At 43.0% G+C, this 24,595-nt stretch overlaps 1 protein-coding gene across 15 annotated transcripts in view; it reads left to right on the forward strand.

Annotated features, from left to right (window-relative positions):
• The window catches only part of DAB1 (DAB adaptor protein 1), a 585,647-nt gene that overhangs the window by 491,781 nt on the left and 69,271 nt on the right, over positions 1–24,595 (forward strand). For all 15 annotated transcript variants that reach the window (XR_012804044.1, XM_075616022.1, XM_075616019.1 and 12 more), the window contains 2 exons: positions 3,094–3,233; positions 5,610–5,708. Coding sequence is in view for 14 of the 15 variants with exons in the window: in XM_075616022.1 (XP_075472137.1) it covers positions 3,094–3,233; positions 5,610–5,708 (239 nt within the window). In the remaining variant the exon portion in view is untranslated. The remainder of the gene's footprint in view (positions 1–3,093; positions 3,234–5,609; positions 5,709–24,595) is intronic.

The raw sequence follows: 24,595 nt of genomic DNA on the forward strand, positions 1-24,595 counted from the left end.
TCAGCAATCCACATGAATCCTGCGGATTGCTGAATCCACGGATTGGATTCTTAAATCCGCATCCAATGGTGGTTTTGTGTTACTCCCACGTTTGCGCACCGCTACTTTAATCACCTAAGTATTATTTTGAGGATTTGTGTCTTTCTTTAAACCATTTTTTTGACACTCATTAAGCAAACCCTGACACCTCACTACATTGGGAAGTGCAAGTTACAATGGGATGATATGTTTTGTTACACCGCGCTGTACCTAGAATTATAAAGGTCCCTGCCCCAAAGAGCTAACATATATTGTGGGGTGACTGTTGCACAGGGAAATAAAGTTACTTTCCTAATAAGAGCTGACACAGATTCAAACCGTGTTCACCCACTTCATGGGCCGTGTTTTCTAGCACTCAGCTATGCCTTTAGTGGTTCCACTTGAGAAAAATGACAGCGCAATATACATACAGTAGTTGACAATACGGTAAACAGGGCTCATAATATTTATAGACAGCTTTGAATTACCGCCATAATGTGAACCCTGGAGTGGCTACTGGACCCACTACAGAGGTAAGTACCTCCCGATGCAAGGGGTCCCCAGAGCAGAAATGAATTGGGTTCAGCTCCGAAGACCCCCTGCTTCAATTCTGTATAATAAAAATGAAAACAAAATGGCATGGATTGTCTCTTTAACAACTTTATTACAATCACTCTACTCTTTCCTAAATCTGTCTCAGCGTCTCCCCTGCTGAATTCCCTGTCCTGGCTTCCTATCAAATCCCGCATCTCGCACTCAATTCTCCTCCTCACTTTTAAAGCTTTACACTCTTCTGTCCCTCCTTACATCTCAGCCCTAATTTCTCGCTATACACCATCCCGACTCTTGCATTCTTCTCAAGGATGTCTTCTCTCTACACCTTTTGTATCTAAAGCCCTCTCCCTTTAACGTTTCTCACTGACTGCCCCACACCTCTGGAATGCCCGTCCCCTCAATACCCGACTAGCACTCTATCTATCCACATTTAAGACCCACCTAAAAACACACCTGCATAAGGAAGCAAACGAGTAGCTCCATGGCTGATAATTAGCACCCTCTACATTAAAGCTGCAGTTCTTTTTTTTTTTTTTTTTTTTTTTTAATTTATTTTTTTACTTCAATAGTTTCATGTGTGCAATCTCTAATTACCTAAAGAACTGTATAGCTGCAGGTCAATTCGTTCTCCATGTATTGATCGGCGAAATTTGGTGACATCATTAGTGAAGGGATCTGTTTTTCTTCTGCTTCTGTCTCTCAGTGGAAGCTCATGAATATTCATGAGCACTCCTGCACTGACGTGCTAGAGGGAAGGCAGGGCTGACAAAGGGTTGTGCCAGAGCTTGTGACAGGACATGAAGGGGCAGTGCCTTAGCAAATGGTTGTTAAAATAGAATACAAGAAAATTGGTCTTTCAAAGTTGTTTTTTTAAAAACAGAAAATGCTAAAAGTATTTTTTCTTACTACAGAACTGATTTTTTTTAAAAACCACACATGCAGGATATTGACTGAACTGCAGCTTTAACCTTGGCCCCTTGCAGATGTACTTACCAGAACGCCCTCCTACTGTCTCTGCACTTTATTCCTACCAACAAATTAGATTGTAAGCTCTTCGGAGTAGGGACTCCTTTTCCTATATGTTTTTTTTTTATGTCTGAAGCACTTCTCCCCTTTAAGTGTTATATATATTATTTGTTATTTATATGATTGTCACATATATTACTGTTGTGAAGCGCTATGTACATTAATGGCGCTATATAAATAAAGACATACATACCTAGTGCTTTTCTCCCAAAAGGACTGCAAGCACATCATAATTTCAGTATAGCGCGCGGTACGCAGCTCATAGGAATGTTAGATGAGTATGCTGCAGGACGCAGTGTGTCAGGGCACAGCCAAAGATGATCAGGATAACAGCTTGTGGTTAAAAGGTAATCTTTATTCGAACATCATGGTGCAGACAGGATAATGGAGGGTAGCTCATAGGAATGTTAGGCTGCGTCCATAGAGATGGGAGCAGTGCTGAACCGCGCTGACGCTGAGGCAGCGGCGCGATAGGGAGGTGGGGGGAGACTGAGGGAGGCGGGGCAGTGACGTCGCTGGGCCAATTGCCCGCGATGCACCGACGTCAACGTCACGGCGCCGTGACATTGACGCTGCTTCGCGCTGATTGGATGTTTTCAGCCGACAGCGCGCTGAAAAACAGCTTGGCTGTCGGCTGAAAAATCCAACTCCTCAGCACGCCTGCGGACGCTCGCGTGAGCCCCCTCTAAAGACATCCTCATGGAGGATGCAGGGGCTCAGCGCGGAGCGTCCGCACGGCTCAGCGCGGCTTGTCCTTCTATGGACTTGGCCTTACACACTCAGTCCCTGCCCAGGTGAGCTTACAATCTATGTTTTTGGTGCCTGAGGCACAGGGAGATAAAGTGACTTGCCCAAGGTCACCAGGAGTTGACACCGGGATTTGAACCAGGTTCTTCTGATTCAAACGCAGTTTCATTGTTTACCACTTAATCTCCAAGATATGTTGCAGGTTTTGAGACCCAGGAGCAACACAAAGTTTCTTGTGCTGTACTGCAGGTGTTCCTGAGTTCTCAGTCTCTTTTTCAGGTGTGTTCAGAACTTTCGTGTTAGTTCACAGAAAGCATCACAGCCTATAGTATGAATTATCTAACGTGCTTTTTGACTAACATTGCTACATGGACATTAATCTTTTGAGCATTATAAAAACATAATATTTCCTTTGTGTTGCATAAAGATTTTTCATATAACCAACAACTGTGCACTCAAATTAGTTAAAATCGCTATTACAAATGTCCTATATTCTGAAACAGATGGTGACTGGAGTTGATTCATATAATTTCTCTTACAACCTGTTCAAACATGAACTTGTCCGCTCTCGCTTTGTTTTGAGTGTCTGTTGCCTTGAGCGAGAAAAAGTAAAAAAACATTTGGTAGTCAGATATGTCTAAAACTGTATGTTTCACAGGACGATTCCACCCCAGGGCTTGGAAGTGTCCTCTCTGTTGTTGCTTTGTTTATTTTTTTGCCTGAGTATTTTTCCTCATGTCCTTCCAGGTCAGGAGCGCAGTGAAGCCACTTTGATAAAAAGGTTTAAAGGGGACGGTATTCGGTACAAAGCAAAACTAATTGGAATCGACGAGGTTTCTGCGGCGAGAGGAGACAAGTTATGCCAGGATTCAATGATGAAACTCAAGGTGCCGTTTAACTGTTTTGTCTCTTACATCAACTGAGGCTCTAAAAGGAACAAAGGCCTATAATGCAGTCAATATTTATTCTTATATAGTGCATGCCATGTATTCATTATCTTATTGTATAATCTAATAAGAAAATAAATATGTAGGTAGACACAATGAATGGCCGTCCACACAAGGTATAATACCTCAGCAGAGGGGTAGGGTGTGCAGAGTAAATGTTAAATAATACAAGTCATTACTGATCACCAAAGTGATCAAAAGACCAGCACAGCGCAGGGAGTAGAAGATGAAGGTGTTATTTCAGTCCATCATGCAGACATATCCCGACGTTTGGGAAAGGTTGGGATATGTCTGCACGATGCACTGAATAAACACCTTGTTCTTCAACTCCCTGCGCTGTGCTGGTATTTTGATCAGTTGGTACCGTGTTACCGACGCATATTTACCATTGTACAGGCATACCCCGCATAAACGTACGCAATGGGACCGGAGCATGTATGTAAAGCGAAAATGTACTTAAAGTGAAACACTACCTTTATCCCACTTATTGATGCATGTACTGTACTGCAATCATCATATACGTGCATAACTGATATAAATAACGCATTTGTAACAGGCTCTATAGTCTCCCCGCTTGCGCACCGCTTCGGTACAGGTAGGGAGCCGGTATTGCTGTTCAGGACGTGCTGCCAGGCGCATGCGCGAGCTGCCGTTTGCCTTTTGTGCGATTATGTCCTTACTCGTGAGTGTCCTTAAACCGGGGTATGCCTGTACAATTTTAATTCTAGTGTTAGCTGGTGGTCTAATGTCTAAATATTTAAACTGACTATAGTAGAAGCATTACATCTTTATAATAACCTATTTTATGATTAATTATTCCTTTCATCCACCTGGAAACAGCCATATCAGAAAGGAGTTTAAATCCCCTTAATTTCCACTTAGCCAACAGGCATCACAGGTACCTGCTGTTAAAAATATGCTGTCCTTCTTGTCCTGGAAACTAACTCCCACATCTCCAAGATGCCTGATTCTTTTAAAAATAATTGAGAGGTTTATCTGAGCTCGGGTAAATGATGACAAGATCCAGGCGGTCTCACAAATTAATGGTCTTGTCTTGTGAGCAAGCATAGCAGCCTTTATACTTAACAGTATGACACAAGGGTTTCTGTTCAATTGTAATAATTTCTGCCTTTTTGTTGAAGGCTGCACAAGGCATTAGGGTTACTTTCTGTTTGAATACACATGACATCTATTGCTGTTAATGCTCAAAGCTCAGAGGCAGCCAGTGTTGAAGCTCAAGCTTCCAAAGCTTGGAAAAGCAGGGCTGACATTTATTGGTTCAGAGATAATAGAAGCGTTGAGAGAGATGAAAGGTGCACAGACACATACTGTAGCAACTTTGGTAGTTGAACTACAGTGCAGCCATGCAACACTTATTCACCCTTTCAATGTATGTTATTTGCTTGATAATACAGATACTGTATCTGTAATAACTTTATTGTGCCTGAAGAAGGGAGCAATCCCCTGGAAAGTTGTACATCCCTATTCTGTTTGAATGAAGAAGCATGAAATTGTTTCCTAACTGATCGCTGGCTATGAGTGTGGCTGTACCCTTTTATCTAAATAGTACTTTTGTGAGTGTTAGAATCCACCCCCCCCCCACATTTTCTTCAGCCTGCACCATCTCCTTTAAAAAAAACTTGAATACTATGTGAGTGCCTCTACCCCATACTCTCAAAGACAGCTATTTAATAGACCCAGAAGTAGATGTTAAAATCTAAAATAATTGTGACATTAATGTACCTAATTATCGCTCCTTAAACATAGCATCTTGGACCCAAAGTGGATACAGTCACAATTGGTTCCCATTTCAAATGGATCCTCAAGTCTTTGGTGTTTGTATTTTAGGTTTTAGGATGATAGCTCCACCTTACCAAGAGAGCCAGCAGTTCCACTAGACAAGGGGTGGGCAACTCCAGTCCTCAAGGGCCACCAACAGGTCAGGTTTTCAGGACATCCCTGCTTCTGCACAGGTGGCACAATCAGTTGCTCAGTCGAAGACTGCACCACCTGTGCTGAAGCAGGGATATCCAGAAAAGCTGACCTGTTGGTGGCCCTTGAGGACTGGAGTTGCCCACTCCTGCACTAGACTCTACAATGACCTCATCTAGTTCAGAGGTTACAAATCTCCATCCTAATTTAAACTCTCAACTCATTTGTCCTAGAGCTTTTGCATTACCTAGACCCCGGCGGCCTTGCAAATCATTCTAGAACGGAAGGTTTCCAAACTTTGAGAAATAACATAATGTGCCATGCTCAAACCGTGATATTAAAGCCAACCAGAATGGGGTTTTTTTTTTTTTTTTTTTCAAACAGGGAATTGCTGCTGGAGCTCGTTCAAAAGGAGAACACAAACAGAAAGTCTTTTTAACAGTCTCCTTTGGAGGAATCAAAATCTTTGACGAGAAGACGGGTGTAAGTAGACTTGAAAATCTCACAAATCAAGTGAAACTGTTTAAAATGCTCTGATAGCTTGAAGCTTACATGAGAATAACACAAGTCTTGTAACATACATAATTGAACCTCCATTCAAAACTTTTTATGCATTGGAAACCTTATGTTACCGTATCCCCAAAATGGCCTCAGATATTTATATGTTTTATTGTGATATTTTCATTGTTTTTTTTCCTCTTTTTGTTTAATCCATTTTTTTCCAATATCAAGTTGGTATCCAACTACATTTAAAGCAAAAGGTGATGCTGTGTGCTCATTTGCATGTCATTTCCCAGAATCCCTGGCTGCAGTGGAAGCACTGTGTGCTGGGTGATAATGGTGAACAGCAGGGTTGCAGACCTGTCTGAGACACGTGAATGTGCTAATTTTATTTGCAACTACTTTTGAGAATTTTGCAACTAATTAGTTAATTTCTTTAATAACACAATATGTTACTTTGCAAAGGAAAGTGTGTTTGTTTAGCTGAGAAAACAAGAGACAGTTCCGTTTCAAAGGAAAGGCAACAATACTAATTGGCTGAATCCAGACAGAGATGTACTATCTGTATGTAGCAGTTTATGGTACAAGCCAGTCCTGCAGCAATTGAAGTCACTTGGGATTTGCTTTTCTTGTCTTGTCTGCACTAGCAATGCATATGACTTTGACACACCGGGAAACAAATATTAGAACAGCATGTTACCACCTGGAACCTACACACATGGATGACTAGCAAACAGGTTTTTTTTTTTGCTAATTAAGATTTTTACAGCATTTTATCATCTGTGTTGAATTGAAAATGTGTATAGTCTCTCATAGTATGTTCTACATCTGGACATTATTTTAATGGAACAGTATCTATCCTCTGTGCACTATTGTATCAACAACTTCTATATTTGAGAAATGCATTGTTAATTTGAAAACGATGGGGGCATAAATGTATTTTTTAATTTTTTTTAAACTTGCTTAAGTTAAATTAATTTTAAAGCTTCATTGTTTGGTCGCTGGAAGCAATTTTCCATGCAGATAGGCAAACATGTATTTTCTTTTATAGTACTGTAATTAAATGTAGAGCAGTTAACTTTTGTCATTAGCTAATGAGTTTTGCATGCATGTATTTTATTAGAACAATGCCCTCTCTTACTCTCATACTATATATTGAGTTAATGAGTCTGTTTACTTTATTACAAAGGAAGTGGTCTCTATGAGTGAAACCACAATGGGATATCTTTCTCATACAGGTGCTAATTACATGCTGGATAATGTATACCGGTTTTTGTTTGGTGCTGCAACACATGAGGTGCATTAATTAGAGCAAGCAGCATGCTGTTTGGCATTGGTATATGCATTTGCATAGTATTTCACTTTCATTTATGACCATATAAACTGTAGAGATAATTATTAGAACCCTTTTATTTCAGCGAGTCTTTAATCAGTTGATACGAAGTCTTGCATAAATTACGTCTGGTCCTTGTATTACAAAAGCCTTATTTATGAAGGGACCATCATATAATTTCAGTGGATGTTAAACAGAAATATTATAACTTGCATCTCATTATTCCTGTATAAACTATCTTAGTTTGCTTCATTAAGTCTATTTTACTTGATATGTCATTGAACAAATCCGTGTTACAAAAACAATGATCGAGCGTCCCAAGAGATGGTGATGGCCATACATACTTCATTTTCTTTGGTCCCTCTTGATTACAGAGCACTTTGGGAATACAAATCCATTAATATGAAGATAATCTTGAGTTTCTCATACAAGTCAGGCACACCACATACACGCCCCAAATGTATAAATAGACATCTGTCAGACATAGGAATACACTGCACTTCAAGAAAGACTTTGCTATACAGCATGCGTGGCCAACTCCAGTCCTCAATGGGCTGAAGCAGGGATATCCGGAAAACCTGACCTGTTTGTGGCCCTTGAGACTGGAGTTGCCACCCTAGACATAGAGATGCCTATGGAATCATATGCTTTGCCATCAACAATGTGCAAGATTCTTACAGGTACCTTCACCCACATATGTTCAGCATTTAACAGAAAATGTGTTTTTATGACCTCCCAAAGCAAACACATCAGTTTCTAAAGAAGTGTCTGACATTTAACTTGACATACCATTTGCTACATGTTGCATAAACCATTTATTAATAGTCATTGTGTTTTTCTTAGATGCAGTATCTTATACTATATTAGTGAAAGCACTGTATGTTTGCCTGCCTGGATGTCCGGTGTCCCTAGCGGCAATCTCATTGGTCCCTTGGCCCGCCCGCCCGCCCCCGCACACCTCTCATTGGCCTCACACACTCACACCACCCCCTTGGCCCGCCCCCCACACCTCGCATTGGCCTGAGGCGGAGTGACGGGCCAAAGGTCCACAAAAAAAAAAAAAAAAAAACACACACAGTGTCACACACACACACACACACACACACACACACACACACACACACACACACACACCTCTCTGTCCTCTCCCCCCCCCCCCCCATCACACTCACCTCCCTCCCACTCCATTCCCTCCCGCTCCACTCCCTCCCCGGCGGCGCCCGGAAGCCGCTCCACTCCCTCCCGCTCCACTCACCTCCCTCTCACTCCATTCCCTCCCGCTCCACTCACCTCCCACTCCATTCCCTCCCAGTCCCTCCCCGGCGGGGGGACACGCGCCCACCTAAGAGGCGCCCGGAAGCCGCTCCACTCCCTCCCGCTCCACTTACCTCCCGCTCCACTCACCTCCCACTCCATTCCATCCCTGGCGGGGGTTGGCACACGCGGCAGCTAAGAGGCGCCCGGAAGCCGCTCCACTCCCTCCCGCACTCACCTCCCTCCCCGGCGGGGGCACACGCGGCACCTAAGAGGCGCCCGGAAGCCGCTCCACTCCCTCCCGCACTCACCTCCCTCCCGCTCTACTCCCTCACTCACGCTCTACTCCCTCCCGCACTCACCTCCCTCCCGCTCTACTCCCTCACTCACGCTCTACTCCCTCCCGCACTCACCTCCCTCCCCGGCGGGGGGACACGCGGCACCTAAGATGGCGGCGCCCCGAAGGAGAGGTGACGTGTGTGTGTGTGTGTGTGTGTGTGTGTGTGTGTGTGTGTCACTGTGTGTGTGTGTGTGTGTCTCACTGTGTGTGTGTCTCACTGTGTGTGTGTGACACTGTGTGTGTGACACTGTGTGTGTCTCTCACTGTGTGTGTGTGTGTGTGTGTGTGTGACACTGTGTGTGTGTCTCACTGTGTGTGTGTGACACTGTGTGTGTGTCTCTCACTGTGTGTGTCACTGTGTGTGTGTGTCTGTGTCACATGGGGGGGGCAGGAGGGGAGAGAGAGGGGGGGAGCGGAGAAACATACAGGGGGAGTGGAGAGGAGAGAGCCGGAAATTTTAACCAACCTCCCGTCTGCTCTCAACCCCCCCTCCTCCCGTCCGCTCTCCCCCCCCCTCCTCCCGTCCGCTCTCCCCCCCCCCTCCTCCCGTCCGCTCTCCCCCCCCTCCTCCCGTCCGCTCTCCCCCCCCCTCCTCCCGTCCGCTCTCCCCCCCCTCCTCCCGTCCGCTCTCCCCCCCCCCTCCTCCCGTCCGCTCTCCCCCCCCCTCCCGTCCGCTCTCCCCCCCCTCTCCCGTCCGCCCTCCCCCCCCTCTCCCGTCCGCTCTCCCCCCCCCTCCTCCTCCCGTCCGCTCTCCCCCCCCCCTCCTCCTCCCGTCCGCTCTCCCCCCCCCTCCTCCTCCCGTCCGCTCTCCCCCCCCCTCCTCCTCCCGTCCGCTCTCCCCCCCCCCTCCTCCTCCCGTCCGCTCTCCCCCCCTCCTCCTCCCGTCCGCTCTCCCCCCCTCCTCCTCCCGTCCGCTCTCCCCCCCCTCCTCCTCCCGTCCGCTCTCCCCCCCCCCTCCTCCTCCCGTCCGCTCCCCCCCCCCTCCTCCCGTCCGCTCTCCCCCCCTCCTCCTCCCGTCCGCTCTCCCCCCCTCCTCCTCCCGTCCGCTCTCCCCCCCCTCCTCCTCCCGTCCGCTCTCCCCCCCCCTCCTCCTCCCGTCCGCTCTCCCCCCCCTCCTCCTCCCGTCCGCTCTCCCCCCCCCTCCTCCTCCCGTCCGCTCCATACACATAATGTATACACACACACGTATACACACACACACGTGTATACACACACATGTATACACACACACACACACGTGTATACACACACACACACACACTATCCCCAGCACCACCACATCAGCACACCGCTATCCCATGCCCCCCCCCCCCCAGCACACTGGCATTCTCGGCTCCCCGCCATTCTCAGCCCCATCAACACCATCAGCACCCACACATCGGCACCTTTGCACCTCCCCCATCGGCACAACCACATCCGCACCCCCACATCAGCACCAAACCCTCCCAAATCAGCACACCGATACAATCACCATCAGTACAGCCACAGCAGCACTACCACCGCACATGGGCCGCGTTGACCACTCCTCACCCAAATGCCACACCCACACCACAAACATCCCGGGCAACGCCGGGGCTCTCAGCTAGTTATACATATTTCTCTCTCTGGATTACTGCACATTCTATGGCTTTGCTTTTAGTAGCTATAACTCCATTTGCAGATCATACTGAGGAAATCATTTGCATAATTTGCATTTGTATCATATTATGTTCCATATTTGTAGCACATGCCAGGGTGCTATTACTGAAAGTATAGCAAAGAATGACAGAAACAGCTGCATTATAAAAATGGGGAACAGCTGTAACTGCGGTGGGAGCAGAATCCTGGCACATGTACAAAGAAAAGACACTGTCCTATTTACAAGACTATTTGTGTGCTTTTGGAGCAGTCTCAATAAATAAATATATATATATATATATATATATATATATATTACATGAAATAGACCAATTTTTTAAGGAAAAAAAGTGGTGTCTACACACCTTATTTGCAACGTGACAATCATTTTCAGAATAGTTTAAATATTACATTTAATGTTGTCTCTTCAGGTAACCTCTTCTGTCTATTAGTTCTCTGCAGTTACATATATACAATAGTTTCTATGACAACAGACCCATTTGTAGTATCGCTGTTTAAACACGTTTTCCATAATCTTGGAGGTATATATACACCTCTTACAGCTGATTTAGATAGTATAAGTATGATCATTATTTTATATATCTAAAAATAAACATGTGTGTATTTTAAATAGAAAACACAACATATCACAGTATAACGCAGGATATAACAGAGTTCTCAAAGGATTTAATGGCAGCGTTGGTGCAGGATTGTGACGGAAGGTGGTTACCAGGCTATCTAATAAAGGTTTAAGCCTCTGTTACCCCTGAACTCATAGGGTCCCTGGTACCTCCATAAGCCAGGGATCAGGGATGATACCTGTTGGGAAATAAAATGACCCTGTTTTTCCCATTTCATGTTCCCTGTTCCCTAGACTCATGAAACTTGCTGAGTGTGAGTTTTAGGTGGGATATTTGGGTAAGAATGCAATTCTTTTGTTTGCAGGAGTTCGGGAACCGGGGCTACCGGTAGTACCTTAATTCTATCCGATATGCAGGCATGATTTGCCAGTACGCGAGTAGAATTACACTGAGGCTGCCCTGTGTCCCCCAGACTCCTGCTTTTCGAGACCCGATATCCCAGTCCTATATCCAGCACAGCCACGAGTCTCCCCAAGGTCCACTATGTTTTAGAATATGTGTTTCAATGTGTTATACATTTATTATAAGGCTCTATGTAGCTTGCCCGGGCGACCCGTTACGGTGCCAGCAAGTCTACATATGGTCCATAGATCAAAGGGGAGAGGATGACCGAGGTCTTCTCCAAATAAACCTCACTTTATTTCACTAACTTGTTTTGCTTATTGACTAATCCCTTAAAAATAAATGTGTTAAAAGACCTGGTCTACCGTGACAAGGATATCCTAACATATACCACCATAACACACCGGAGGGGATAATGCATTCTGCTACATCTCTATACCATGCACGACACCTTTTCTTCACAGAGGTCCCTACTCAATGTGCTGTGAAGCTGACTTCCTAGTGCTGGAGAGGATTTTAGTTCCTTTCACTTGAATCACTTTTCAAGCACTGGGAAATGGCTTCGCAGTGTATTGAATAGATACAACAGAGTGCTGGTGATCTGATTATGTTCTTGGTGCCTAGGCTAATGGGATAGGCGACGGAAGCGACATTGTAGTTGTGCTTATTAATTTAATATGACCACAATTATCACAGGTTTTTTTTTTTACATATATAAAATGATTGTCTTTTGTTATTATTACTATTATAATTTATTTAAAAGGCACCAACATGGTAATATAATGGGGGTATGAAAGAAAATACTGTAGGCAAGGATGGCCCTGCTCTAAGGAACGTACAATCTATTGTTCAACATTAGAACAATGTCATTATGCATTTGTATTTGTGTGTTTTCTAAACATAATTCATTCTTTTTGGAAACCAGCAATACTAACACCTTTTGCCATGTTATTTTTTCTTCAATTAGAATGTACCAGTTTAAGCCATGAAACGGTGCCCTTGAAAACCTTTCAGAAAATCTGTGTGTCTTTCTGTTTAAACAACTTACTCCAGTTTACCATCTGTAATTATGTAACCATGTGTTTAAAAAGCCATCCTTTAAAAAAAAAAATTAAATTATGTTTTCAGCCTTTAATTCGAGTTCATCTGTGTGAGCAAGAGAAACATAGAAATATGTGTACCGTACAGCGGCGTAGCTAAAACCCAGGGCCCGCGCTCTTTGGAGGCCCGCTCTCCCAACCTGTCGGCAGAGGCAGGCGTGAGGAGATTATGGTATGCAGAGGCGGCAGCGGAGAGATGATGGAACGCAGCGGCCGGGAGATGATGGGAGCGGCGGTGGGCTGCCAGCATTGATCAGAAGAGCAGCCGGCAGAGGAGGTAGGAGTTGTACTGAGGCGAGCAGGATAGCCGGGGAGGAGCGCGCCCCGGCAGTCTGACCCGGAAGTTTTTTTTTTACTCTTCCAGTGCCTGCTGCCACAGCTCGCTCCTCACCTCGTGCTGTCCTGCTCGCCTCAGTACAACTCCTACCTCCTCTGCCGGCTGCTCTTCTGATCAACGCTGGCGACCCGCCATCACATCATCTCCCCGCCGCTGCTTACCACCATCTCCCGCCAAAGGTAGGCATGGGAGAGAGAGCTGATGGGGCAGGGGGGGGGGAAGAGAGCTGAGGGGGGGAAGATAGAGGAGGGGGGGGAAGAGAGCTGAGGGGGGGAAGATAGAGCAGGGGGGGAGAGTGAGTTGAGAGGGAGAGAGAGAGCTGAGGGAGAGAGAGAGCTGAGAGGGGAGAGGGAGAGCTGAGGGGGAGAGAGAGCTGAGTGGGTGGGGGAGAGAAAGCTAGGGGGAGAGAGAGAGCTGAGGGGGAGAAAGAGCTGAGGGGAAGAAAGAGCTGAGGGGGGAGAGAGAGCTGAGGGTGTGAAAAAGAGCTGAGGGGGGAAAGAGCTGAGGGGGGAGAGAGAGCTGAGGGGGGAAAGAGAAAGAGCTGGTGAGGAGCAGTTAGTAGTAATGGTGCCCGCACATTTCCAGCTACGCCACTGGTACCGTACCTCAGCCTGTTTTCTTTGTGATTGTATTTCAACAACAATTGCACTGCAAGTAGATGAGGTAAATAAAACCAGTGGCTTTTGAAAACCTTTGAGTTGATTAGAACAATTTTTAAAATATTTATTATTCAAATTGCAGAATTGGTTAATACCGGCGGTTCCCAATCTTTTTTACACTGTGCACCCCTGCTAGAAAATATTTGTTCCGCGAACCCCCAAGAAATAAATATTATTGCCTACTCATCAAATTATTGCCGTTTTACCGATACAGGACAGTATAATGTTCTGAGCTCGTGGGGGGAACACGTCCTTCATAAGGCTCCAAACTGCACTTCATTGTTTTTAGACAGCATGGGGGGTATAGCTGTCAGTTACTGCGGGTGCTTCCAACCACAAAAGGATGATGAAGAAATCACCCCAAAATCACTGTTTACTGCACTCTGTCTAATCATGTATATTAACGTGCGACTAAATAGTCCAGTATATTTACGTGATTTAACGTAGGTAGGTATAGGTAACTTGTAGTACTTGCTCCCCACGTAGGGGACAGCAGATACCAATAAAAGCCTTTTATTGGCCAGAAAATAATAAAACTTTATTTCAATGTAAACAACGACGAAACGCAGTGAAATATATATACAGTGCTCCAAGATCAAATTTCCCAATAAAAAAGTGAATATATCTTAAACGTGACTAATGTGTAGTAATTGAGCACATAGATTGTGGTTACAACTATATTTTACTCACCATTGTTCTTGATACATGAGCTATGCACGTTCTTGATACATGAGCTATGCACGTTCTTGATACATGAGCTATGCACGTTCTTGATACATGAGCTATGCACGTTCTTGATACATGAGCTATGCACGTTCTTGATACATGAGCTATGCACGTTCTTGATACATGAGCTATGCACGTTCTTGATACATGAGCTATAAACATTTATGTGTATGATAAATTGGGTCACATGCACTATGAGCTAATAGGTTTGACTATGTTGATATAGGCTTGTTTACCTGATACACCCAGCGTACATTTATTGTATCTAAACAGATGTATGTTGCAAATAGGGTATTCTGATATATACTGATTTGTCTGCCCATTCCACATATTTATTTGGTCCTCCATTGCTATGTAAAAGTGTAAGAATCAGTAAACTAGGTTCTAACCATTGATTGGGCATTAGGACCTTAATCCTATTAAATAATCACAGATTAAGTCGATTTTGGGTCAGCTATACTACAGTATATGTGCCATTGTGGCTAAGTATCCTCAATACACTTACTACATCTAGCACCCACCCACTTTTTTATTGGGTAATTTTATCTTAGAGCACTGTATATATATTTCACTGTATTTCATCGTTGTTTACATTGAAATAAAGTTTTATTATTTTTTGTCCAATAAAAGGCTTTTATTGGTATCTGCTGTCCCATACATAGGGAGCAAGTACTACATGTTACCTATACCTACCTACTTTAAATCACATACATATACTGGACTATTTAGTCGCACGTTAATATACATGATTAGACAGAGTGCCGTAAACAGGGATTTGGGGGGGATTTCTTCATCATCCTTTTGTGGTTGAAATGATGTGATGTGCTTTCCCTGTATGCACCTGTCTTTACTATTGGACATATGAATAGGTGAGCGGTGAGGTCTAGCTGTTGAGCTAAATGCGGGTCCTTCCAAAGTCGCACCCCACAATACCTTCCCGATGTGGATTAAAAGCATTGGGGGAAGCGACTTTGTAATTGACAGCTATGCCACCCATGCTAAGGTGCAGTTTGGAGCTTTACCAAGTGCACTGTACCCGCAAGGCCTCAAGAACCCACGATATTGCCTGAGAGCCACCATTACTGTTTGGGCGAGGCCCTTGGAGGCAACGTGTGAACCCCTAGGAGTTCCTAAACCCCTTGTTGGGAATCACTGGTTCAAACCATTTCGTTAAAGATTACCCAGTGCTCATGATTTATCTCCAGTGTAGAGGTCCTTTTATTTATTACTGGCAAATTTTGACAACATATAGATTAACCACTGTATTCAAAGTACCAAAATGTGCACTTAAACCTCGAGTATATGTCATACTCCTGAAGAAGCATAGAAGCATAGAAAGACGTTCAGAGGATGTGGTATGTGGCACCAAACGGACCTGCCAGAACATTGAGGTCTTTCACTTCCTGCGGGCTATGTATAGCGAGGAAGCGAGGAAGCCCACTATTCCTCACGTTATTGTAAGTGATTTATACACATTGTATGTCTACATTGGAAAGTAAATACTTAAAATAGAATTTTAATGACTCGATTAAAGATAAACCTGATCTACACTTGCCAAATTTAGTTGCAGACATGTTGGCCCAAATTTACTAAATGGTGCTAACCTCTAAGATTTTCTATGGCCCATTCAAATTACAGCTATATTTCATAAGCAATTTTAAGCTTTAAGACCATTTACAGTGCTGGAAATTACCTTACAATTTAGCACCATTCAGTAAATCTGGGCAGAAAATCCCAGGAGTTTCCATATAGCGCCTTTTCCCACTGTTTCTGCAGTGTTACATGTTACTGTACAAAAGTTACAACATTTGCACACCCAATAATGTAGCTGAGAAATAAATAAAATTACCACTTATTAGCACATTCACACGTCTCAGTCAGGTCCGCAACCCTGCCTTTCCCCATTATCTCTTAGCATACAATGCTTCCACTCCAGCCAGGGATTCTGGGTAATGACATGCAAATAAGCACTCACAGTGAGTTGAGATCAATATAAATTTGCTTCCTTTGCTCTAACCAGTTCATTGGCAGACGTGCAGCAATATAACTTTATTTCCAGATGCTAAGTGTGGTGGACATGGATTACAAAACTAATCCGTCTCCCTTTTCCCTTTGGATCTGAAAGACCCATCTTGGTAAACTAATTAGAGATAGGATGTTGGATCTGCATGGTTACTTAGGAAGTCTGCAGCAGCATGAACTGAATGCTAGCAACAAAGTTATGTGAAGTTACTGAGTAAGTGTGACTGCTGCTGTAATATATCTGTGGATTTCACAGATACCTTATATCCTTAGCTAGCCTCCACGGGTAGTAAGGATCTCTTGCCAGCGCTGTATTTCCCAGCTTTTTTATCCTCACAGCTTGCTAGAAAACCATTCCATGGCCAAGGAAATCAACAGATTGCACAAGTTGAGCACAGCAGTCTTGTGCAGTAATGCCACGAATGTACGATTCTGGGATTTTGAAATATATATGACATAGGTTTTTACCAATAAAAAGTTGGTATAGTCCCTTATTATAGTCTCTAATGTCTATATTTGTCTGTAAATCTAGCTATTCTATTCATATGATTTTTTACTAGACTCATTGCTATGTTTGCTACAGATCAGATTGAGCCCAGTGCAACCTTAGCTCTAGCTGCTGACCTGAAAGCTCAGAGGCCCGTCAGACTCTACCTGAAGGGCCCACACATCAAGTGCCGGTGCAGGTTATCACATCTTCCCATTGTCTTGTGAGTTAATTCCGGAATGGGAGTGATGGCCCGTACTGGCTCTTGATGCATGTGCCCCATAGTACCTTAATTGTTCTACATTCACATGGATGCCTCTAGTCCAGGCTGCATGAATTGTTCCTTGGTTCTCCTACAAATCCTTTCACTGTACTTACTCACCTCTCTGTTCATGAAGCCCAGAGCAGCTCACGTCCTCATTATGGTACAGAACCCTTATAGACCCATGTCATATTGAAATGCCAAGGAAAAAGGCTAACATAGCATTTAGTCAGCATGTTCCCCAGCATAGTTGAGGCAAAATCCATCCTTGGATTCAACTTTTCCATTCTAAGAGGTCCATAGAGAAACCTGTGTAGCAGTCTGTAATCTACAATTATAATAATTAATTAAAAGACCTGGTAAAGTCCCTTAGAATAAATTGAAATGTTTTCATAATTGCAAACATGTTTCTGTTGGCTTTATTAGTAGTGACATTGCTGCAGCATTTTATCTTAGATTTCTTTGAAACACCAGCTAGGTTTTGTTCAACTAATAATGCATTGGATACTGTTTTTCAGCGACTCACCTGTAATAAATTCTGGCATCTAAAACTTCATGGTCAAGCAATGAACAAGGGAGCTTTGATGTTAGGTGATGTAAGGGTTAGCTCACCATTTTAAATTGGCTGCCCTAATAATGAAGTTGAATATTAATATATCATTTGAATCATCCATATTCCTGTGTTCTGGATGACTGATTATCTGCGACTAATTAATAATAACATATAACTCTTTCCCAATAGGACTCAAAGCACTTTACAATTTCAGTATAGTACAAAGGATTATTACAGACACAGTCCCTGCCCAGATGAGCTAACAAACTATGATTTTCTCACCCACACCTCCCTGCCATCTCCTCTCATGCAAATGGTGTTAACCTTCTGATTTAATCCTGACCAACCTTAAAACTTGCCTCACAAATCAAGCATCCCAATAGCCTGCACTAATGGCTACTGTCCCACTCCTACAGTCACTTCTAACACCCATTGTGACAAGCATTCCCATCATACCTCTTAGATTGTAAGCTCTCTGAGGCAGGAATGGGATTTCCTTTCATATTGTCTGATTTTGCTGCGCTTAATGTATTATTATAATTCCCTGTACTGTATTCTTTGTGAAGCGCTGAGTACACTTTTGGCACTATAAATACATAAGATAATACATACGACGATACAATTTTGGTGCCTGATGCACAGGGAGATAAAGTGACTTACCCAAGGTCACAAGGAGCTCATACCAAGATTTGAACCAGGTTCCCCTGCTTCAAAAAAGACAGCTAAATAAATCTGTAGAACATACTACACTATATTATTATTTATCTTCCCACATATGGTGATATCTGCGCTCCCCACAAGCTCCTTTTCTACAATCAATGACAGGAGAAATTGGATCTTCTCCTTAGAGGGTTGAGCTGCGACGTTCACTATATTTTATATTATTCACTTATACACACAAGAGCACTTTAATCACTTTTATTATAAAGTTTTAATATATTATATATCACTTATTTGACCTCTATAAGAAGTGCCTCACACACTTTTTTTTGCATTTCCCCTGCTTCAAACTCAGTGTAATTTTTTGCAGTCAGTGTCCTTACTCACAGAGCCACTCCTTCTCCCTAACAATTATCAGCTAATTGACTTGCCATAACTAAATAATGAAAGGGAAACTTGGTCGTAACTGAATAGAAACATCAGCTTAGAAATGCTTTATTATCCATAAATGAAAACAAGTCTCGGTCTATTGAAACGCACCACTCCTAGTGTCTTTTTTACTAGACTTACTATTTTTGTCACAGCAAGGATTTACCATGCAATGCTTATATGGATGGCAGGTGGTGGGACCACATGGCTGTTTGAGCAGTCTTATTGGTACCTGATTAGATGTGATAATGTGACACTGTAGCTGTTCTTTCACTTCTAGTATGTTGATTTGTTTAAAGATATTTGATGCAATATGTGTAATCCTTATTTAAACTACATTCAAATAGTTTAAACTAAGAAGATATCAGAATTGAGTCAATCAAATGTTTTATCGTTCTATAGTCCTTTGCTTGCCCTTCTAAAGGCCAATACTTCATGGGTCCAAAGTGAACCAATGTCAGTAACATGCTGTATGATTTACACCTTTACAAAAATCAGACATCCAGAAATATTGTTAAATAATTTTAAAGTTCGATTATAAACACGGTCTGGCCTTTTCTAATCTCACTGTGGCTCAGATGCACGAAGCTCAGTTACCCTATTTAACCTAACGTTAACCTAAATGAAAGTTAGGTTAATCATGACGCCTATCCACTAATAACCTAACGTTAACCCAGTGCTATCTCTTAAATAATGTTTGGTTATTTTGTTTCCGGATGTTAGTTAGTTTAGTAAGAAAAAAAGTTGTGTTATCAGCTCAAGGATATGCACTGGGAGAACAAACTCCTCAATATAATAGTCTTGGATAACGGGGTATGTATAATCGGGATACAAAATAAGGACAACCTGCATAGAGGTTTAACCTGACAGTATTTAGGTTATACCTAAAGATGGCATTAGCTCCATCCAGGCCTTCAAATATGGGTTGGGAGGGAAAAGAGTGAGAGAGAGAGAGGAGTCCTATTTTACTAGAGTAGGTTCCTGTTAAACTCGGAGGGAAATAACGTCTGTTACCTGTTTACAGTAATAACCTGACGTTATTTACCCTGATTTAACGAAGCTAAGTGCACCTGGGCTTGTGTGTTCAACATAAAATTGCGCAGGTAAAAACTCTCCATTTTAAATAAACGGACGCAGCCATATGTTTGCTATCATTCTGATTACATTTGTTTACATAAGCCAGTTACATTATTAGTTTTTTCAAATGTTTTTTTTTTTTTCATAAACTAGCAGCCATTGTACATTTAATGACTTGCTGGCGTCTCATTGGCTGTACTGGCCACAGCTCTAGCCTATGGCATGAAGCTGTTTGTACAAGGAGATATAATGTGGAGATATACAAGCTTGATGCATAAGGCTGAAGGTATTTGTAGCTGTGCAGACCCCCGTGTCCCAAGAAACTTACAGGTGTTGTCCCTGGATATTTAAATGGGTTTGTGGTTTCCTGTGACCCCTCGGGAAAAACTTGTAATTTGGCAGCCATATTGAACTCACAAAGGGGATCACTGATAACAACACTATTAACTAATTTGAAAGCTGGGGGGCCACCGGAGCTAAAAATAGCATGGTATTGGCTTTACATGATTCCATGTTTGAATCCTTTGATAAAAGAATATAAAAGATATGATTGAGCAGCAAGGGATTTGAACCGTGGGCTCTTCCAAAGCTGAACCATGCTATTTTCTGGTTCCCAAGTTATATGCAATTGAAATTAATAGTGTTGAAGCCCCTTCAGGGTAAACAAAATGGCTGTTCAAATCTCACGGGTCGAACAGGCCAATAGAAAGTTGTAATGTCATGGTTGGCAGCTGTTTATTGAGCGACCATATACATCTCATGCTTCATCACCGGTACCTTTACCAGTTTGTCCGTGGAGCCAAAGATAATGTGGCTCAGCCTGGGGCTCCCCCACCTCCCCCGAGTTTGAATAATGGGAAATCATTGATGTTTCCTGGGAAAAGAGAGAAAGTTTGCGCCAGAAAATTAAGCCTACTATTTGATGTATGGCTTCAGTCCTTTCCACAGAGTGGTTCCGCTGCCTGAGTCTTTCAGAGGTGATTCACCAACCTCTGTATGAATATGGGTAGAAAAAAGGGTGTCCTCGGGCGCGTCACTCTGCTTGCGGCTCCACGACGTAGATACGTGCAAAGTAGTGGAGAAAAAGGGGGGGGGGCCACAGTAAGAAACAGCACCAACTTATGCACACTTCTTCATTAGGATAGGGAGAGGGGGAGGGAGGGGTGGGAGGAGAAGACAAGGGAAGAGAAATGTTGAAGCAAACATTTTAGGTGGAGACACACTCACATCAAATCTCTAGTATCTTGATCTGATGTCTCCTCCTCTATATAAGATTAGGTGGGTTGTAGGTGGGGAAATGCCCTCTGGTATCTTCCATGACAAAAAATAAAAGGGAAAAAATAGTGCAATACGATTTAATGAAACAATGGGTGAATGAGATTAAAAACTTACAAGCGACCAGTATTATTAGGCATAGGAAGGAGATGCTGCCAGACTCCACAACGTGTCCCTCTCTGGGTTGGGGTGTTCCGTCTCGGCTGATCCCTGCTGGCAAAGGTTCTTTCTGTCTGTATGCTTGGGTATATGCTGCTGTAACGTGGATAATCACAGCCCGTGCACAGGCTATGTTCTCCTCCAGCTGTCTATCCCCTTTGCAGAGACAGTCTTTAGCTTCCTGATTCCGCTGCGCATGCGCATGCGCAGACGGCGGGACGCTGGGCCAAACACAGGGAAAGAAACTCCTCACTACGGTGGCTTGGAATAACCAAAAAACGTCAGACGCGTTTCGCCAATGCTTCCTCAGTGACGTAGGCAAGTTCGGGGTAGTAGCAGTCTTATATACCTCGCGATTTCCTCAATTTAACTCTGAGTTTGCTGGTTTGTCTCTGGCCATCTAAGATGTTCTAGTACTACCAATCTATGCTGGTATAACAATAATACATAACAAAGACATTAAATACATTTCATTAACCTCTTGTTGATACATATATAAAGTTTCAAGAACAGGAGGCATGCTTAAAGAACCTTTATTAATTGCATGCACCCTGTAGGGGCTTGGAAGGGGAAATAAAACGGAAGATATTATGGGCACAATATGATTTTCTTCTTTTTAAAGTGCCCATAATACCTTCCAAGCCCCTACAGGGTGCATGCAATTAATAAAGGTTCTTTAAGCATGCCTCCTGTTCTTGAAACTTTATATATGTATCAACAAGAGGTTAATGAAATGTATTTAATGTCTTTGTTATGTATTATTGTTATACCAGCATAGATTGGTAGTACTAGAACATCTTAGATGGCCAGAGACAAACCAGCAAACTCAGAGTTAAATTGAGGAAATCGCGAGGTATATAAGACTGCTACTACCCTGAACTTGCCTACGTCACTGAGGAAGCATTGGCGAAACGCGTCTGACGGTTTTTGGTTATTCCAAGCCACCGTAGTGAGGAGTTTCTTTCCCTGTGTTTGGCCCAGCGTCCCGCCGTCTGCGCATGCGCATGCGCAGCGGAATCAGGAAGCTAAAGACTGTCTCTGCAAAGGGGATAGACGGCTGAGGAGAACATAGCCTGTGCACGGGCTGTGATTATCCACGTTACAGCAGCATATACCCAAGCATACAGACAGAAAGAACCTTTGCCAGCAGGGATCAGCCGAGACGGAACACCCCAACCCAGAGAGGGACACGTTGTGGAGTCTGGCAGCATCTCCTTCCTATGCCTAATAATAGCGGTCGCTTGTAAGTTTTTAATCTCATTCACCCATTGTTTCATTAAATCGTATTGCACTATTTTTTCCCTTTTATTTTTTGTCAAGGAAGATACCAGAGGGCATTTCCCCACCTACAACCCACCTAATCTTATATAGAGGAGGAGACATCAGATCAAGATACTAGAGATTTGATGTGAGTGTGTCTCCACCAAAAAAGTTTGCTTCAACATTTCTCTTCCCTTGTCTTCTCCTCCCACCCCTCCCTCCCCCTCTCCCTATCCTAATGAAGAAGTGTGCATAAGTTGGGTGCTGTTTCTTACTGTGCCCCCCCCCCCCTTTTTCTCCACTACTTTGCACGTATCATTGATGTTTCCTGACTGTATTTTGCCTGGTTGAGAGACTTTTCTATTCGCTTTGTTCTATACCATCACCTCGTTGTGCCTTGTTTTCACTAGATCAGAGAAATGCCTTTTAACATCCAACATTATATGTAGAAATGTACAAATGTCTTAAAAAGTGGTTCACTACATTTTCACAAACTGGAAAATTGCTCCAAGTTGAGCCATTTCCAATTTGCCACAGAATTTAGCATCAATTTCTGTAGATAAAGGGTCATGTGACCTGACTAATAAGTAATCTAAATGGCAGGAAACCCCTATAAACAACCGATGTGTGACAATGTTTGTTGGGGCAAACTCTTCACATTTTTGGAAATGTTGTCGGGTCTGTGAGCTTCCCCCAAAGTTATGCAGAAAAAGCAGATGGTATCGTCCCCTTACCACGTGGTAAACACCGAGAATGTACAATGTTGTGACTATAGATTGGTGAATTTGTTGGGGAAAATTTGGATCCGTAGTGGATCGGCCGGTTCCGCAGATTTCAGCAGATCAATCTCAAAAAGGGGAGATTCGTGAACGGATTTGTAGAATCCAATCCGTGGGTTCAGAAATCCGTTGGTAGATTCTAAAAAATCCGCCACAGGATGGCTGAATCCGCGGATTGGATTCTACAAATCCGTCCACGGGATGTATCCAACGTCAGTTTTTGATGAATCCATGCAAATTAAAACTGCCCAAATCCGTTTGTGGATTTTACACAGCGAAACGGATTTTGAGGAGAAAATACGGGAAACGGATTTTGGGGAGAAAATACGGGAAACGGATTTTGGGGAGAAAATACGGGAAACGGATTTGAGCGGATTCACCCATCTCTGGTTGTGCCTTGTTGCTCCTTTATTTTAATAGAGCAGCGGCAAATCGAGCAATAAATACTCACGGCAGTGGTGCCACATTATCATGTGAAAACATCTGCTACATCTGTATGTAATGGGGGTCTCTGTAACAAGACTGATCTAGTGCAATTATGGGGGTATATTAATTTTAATTTTATTTTTCACTATTCATTTTAATGGATATTTTTCTTATGATTGACCTCTCTGGTGCAATTTATTGCCACAAAATTTGACCAACTTTTACCTTGATATAAAGACCCCATATGTCGGTGGGCACTCCTAGAAATACATCTGTTTGCTCAAACCTTGTTGTGAAGAAGTTACAGATACAAATCCATGTTACCCACTTTGCCTCTGGGTTGAAGGTTAATCCAGCACACACGCACATGATCCCTTAGTATAAGACTCTGCAAGATAACCAATGATTATTAAACAGCACAAAGCTTAAGGGAAAAAAGACTAGCCCAGAATAATCAATACTGATTTGGCTTTTGGCCAATTGCACATACCATCTAATTACTGCAGACGGAGAGAAATTTGAAGGTTCTGATTAGAGGAACGAGAGAGAAACTAAATGTTAGCAGTGATACATAAAAAATGGGAAAATCCCTATGAGAATAGCATCTTTAGATATTAACCCTGTTATTGCTGAAAGGGCCAGCAGAGGAAAAATGTATGACCCACTGCCATGGGATTGTATTTCAAATAATACCAGGCTATTCCATTTTTTTTTTTTTTTTTAAAGTGGTGTGTATACCAAAAATCCTGCAATATGCTTCTGCTGTTTGTCCGACGGCTTCACTGATAATATTCCTATCATAATTTAGACCAAATTGCGAGCTCTGCTTCCCTCAACAGCAACTGGGTATATTTGAAAATTAACAAAGGGTGATTTATTATAAAGATTTATAGGACATCCTCTGGTTCCATAATTAAGAGTTATGCTGATCTTAAAGCAGCACATTTCCCACATGGTTTCTATTCACAATAAGGGTTTTTAGATTGAGTCTTAGCAGAATCATGGCCAGTTTAAAAATAAGTTAAAAGAAGAAATGGGTGGTCTTCTTTAATGATCGCCTTAGGAAGTAGCTTTCATGATCTTTAATCGCTTAAACTGATCATATTATTTTACAACTTCAAATGAATGGGG

This window comes from Ascaphus truei, chromosome 10 (genome assembly GCF_040206685.1).
Source record: "Ascaphus truei isolate aAscTru1 chromosome 10, aAscTru1.hap1, whole genome shotgun sequence".
Classification (NCBI taxonomy): domain Eukaryota; kingdom Metazoa; phylum Chordata; class Amphibia; order Anura; family Ascaphidae; genus Ascaphus; species Ascaphus truei.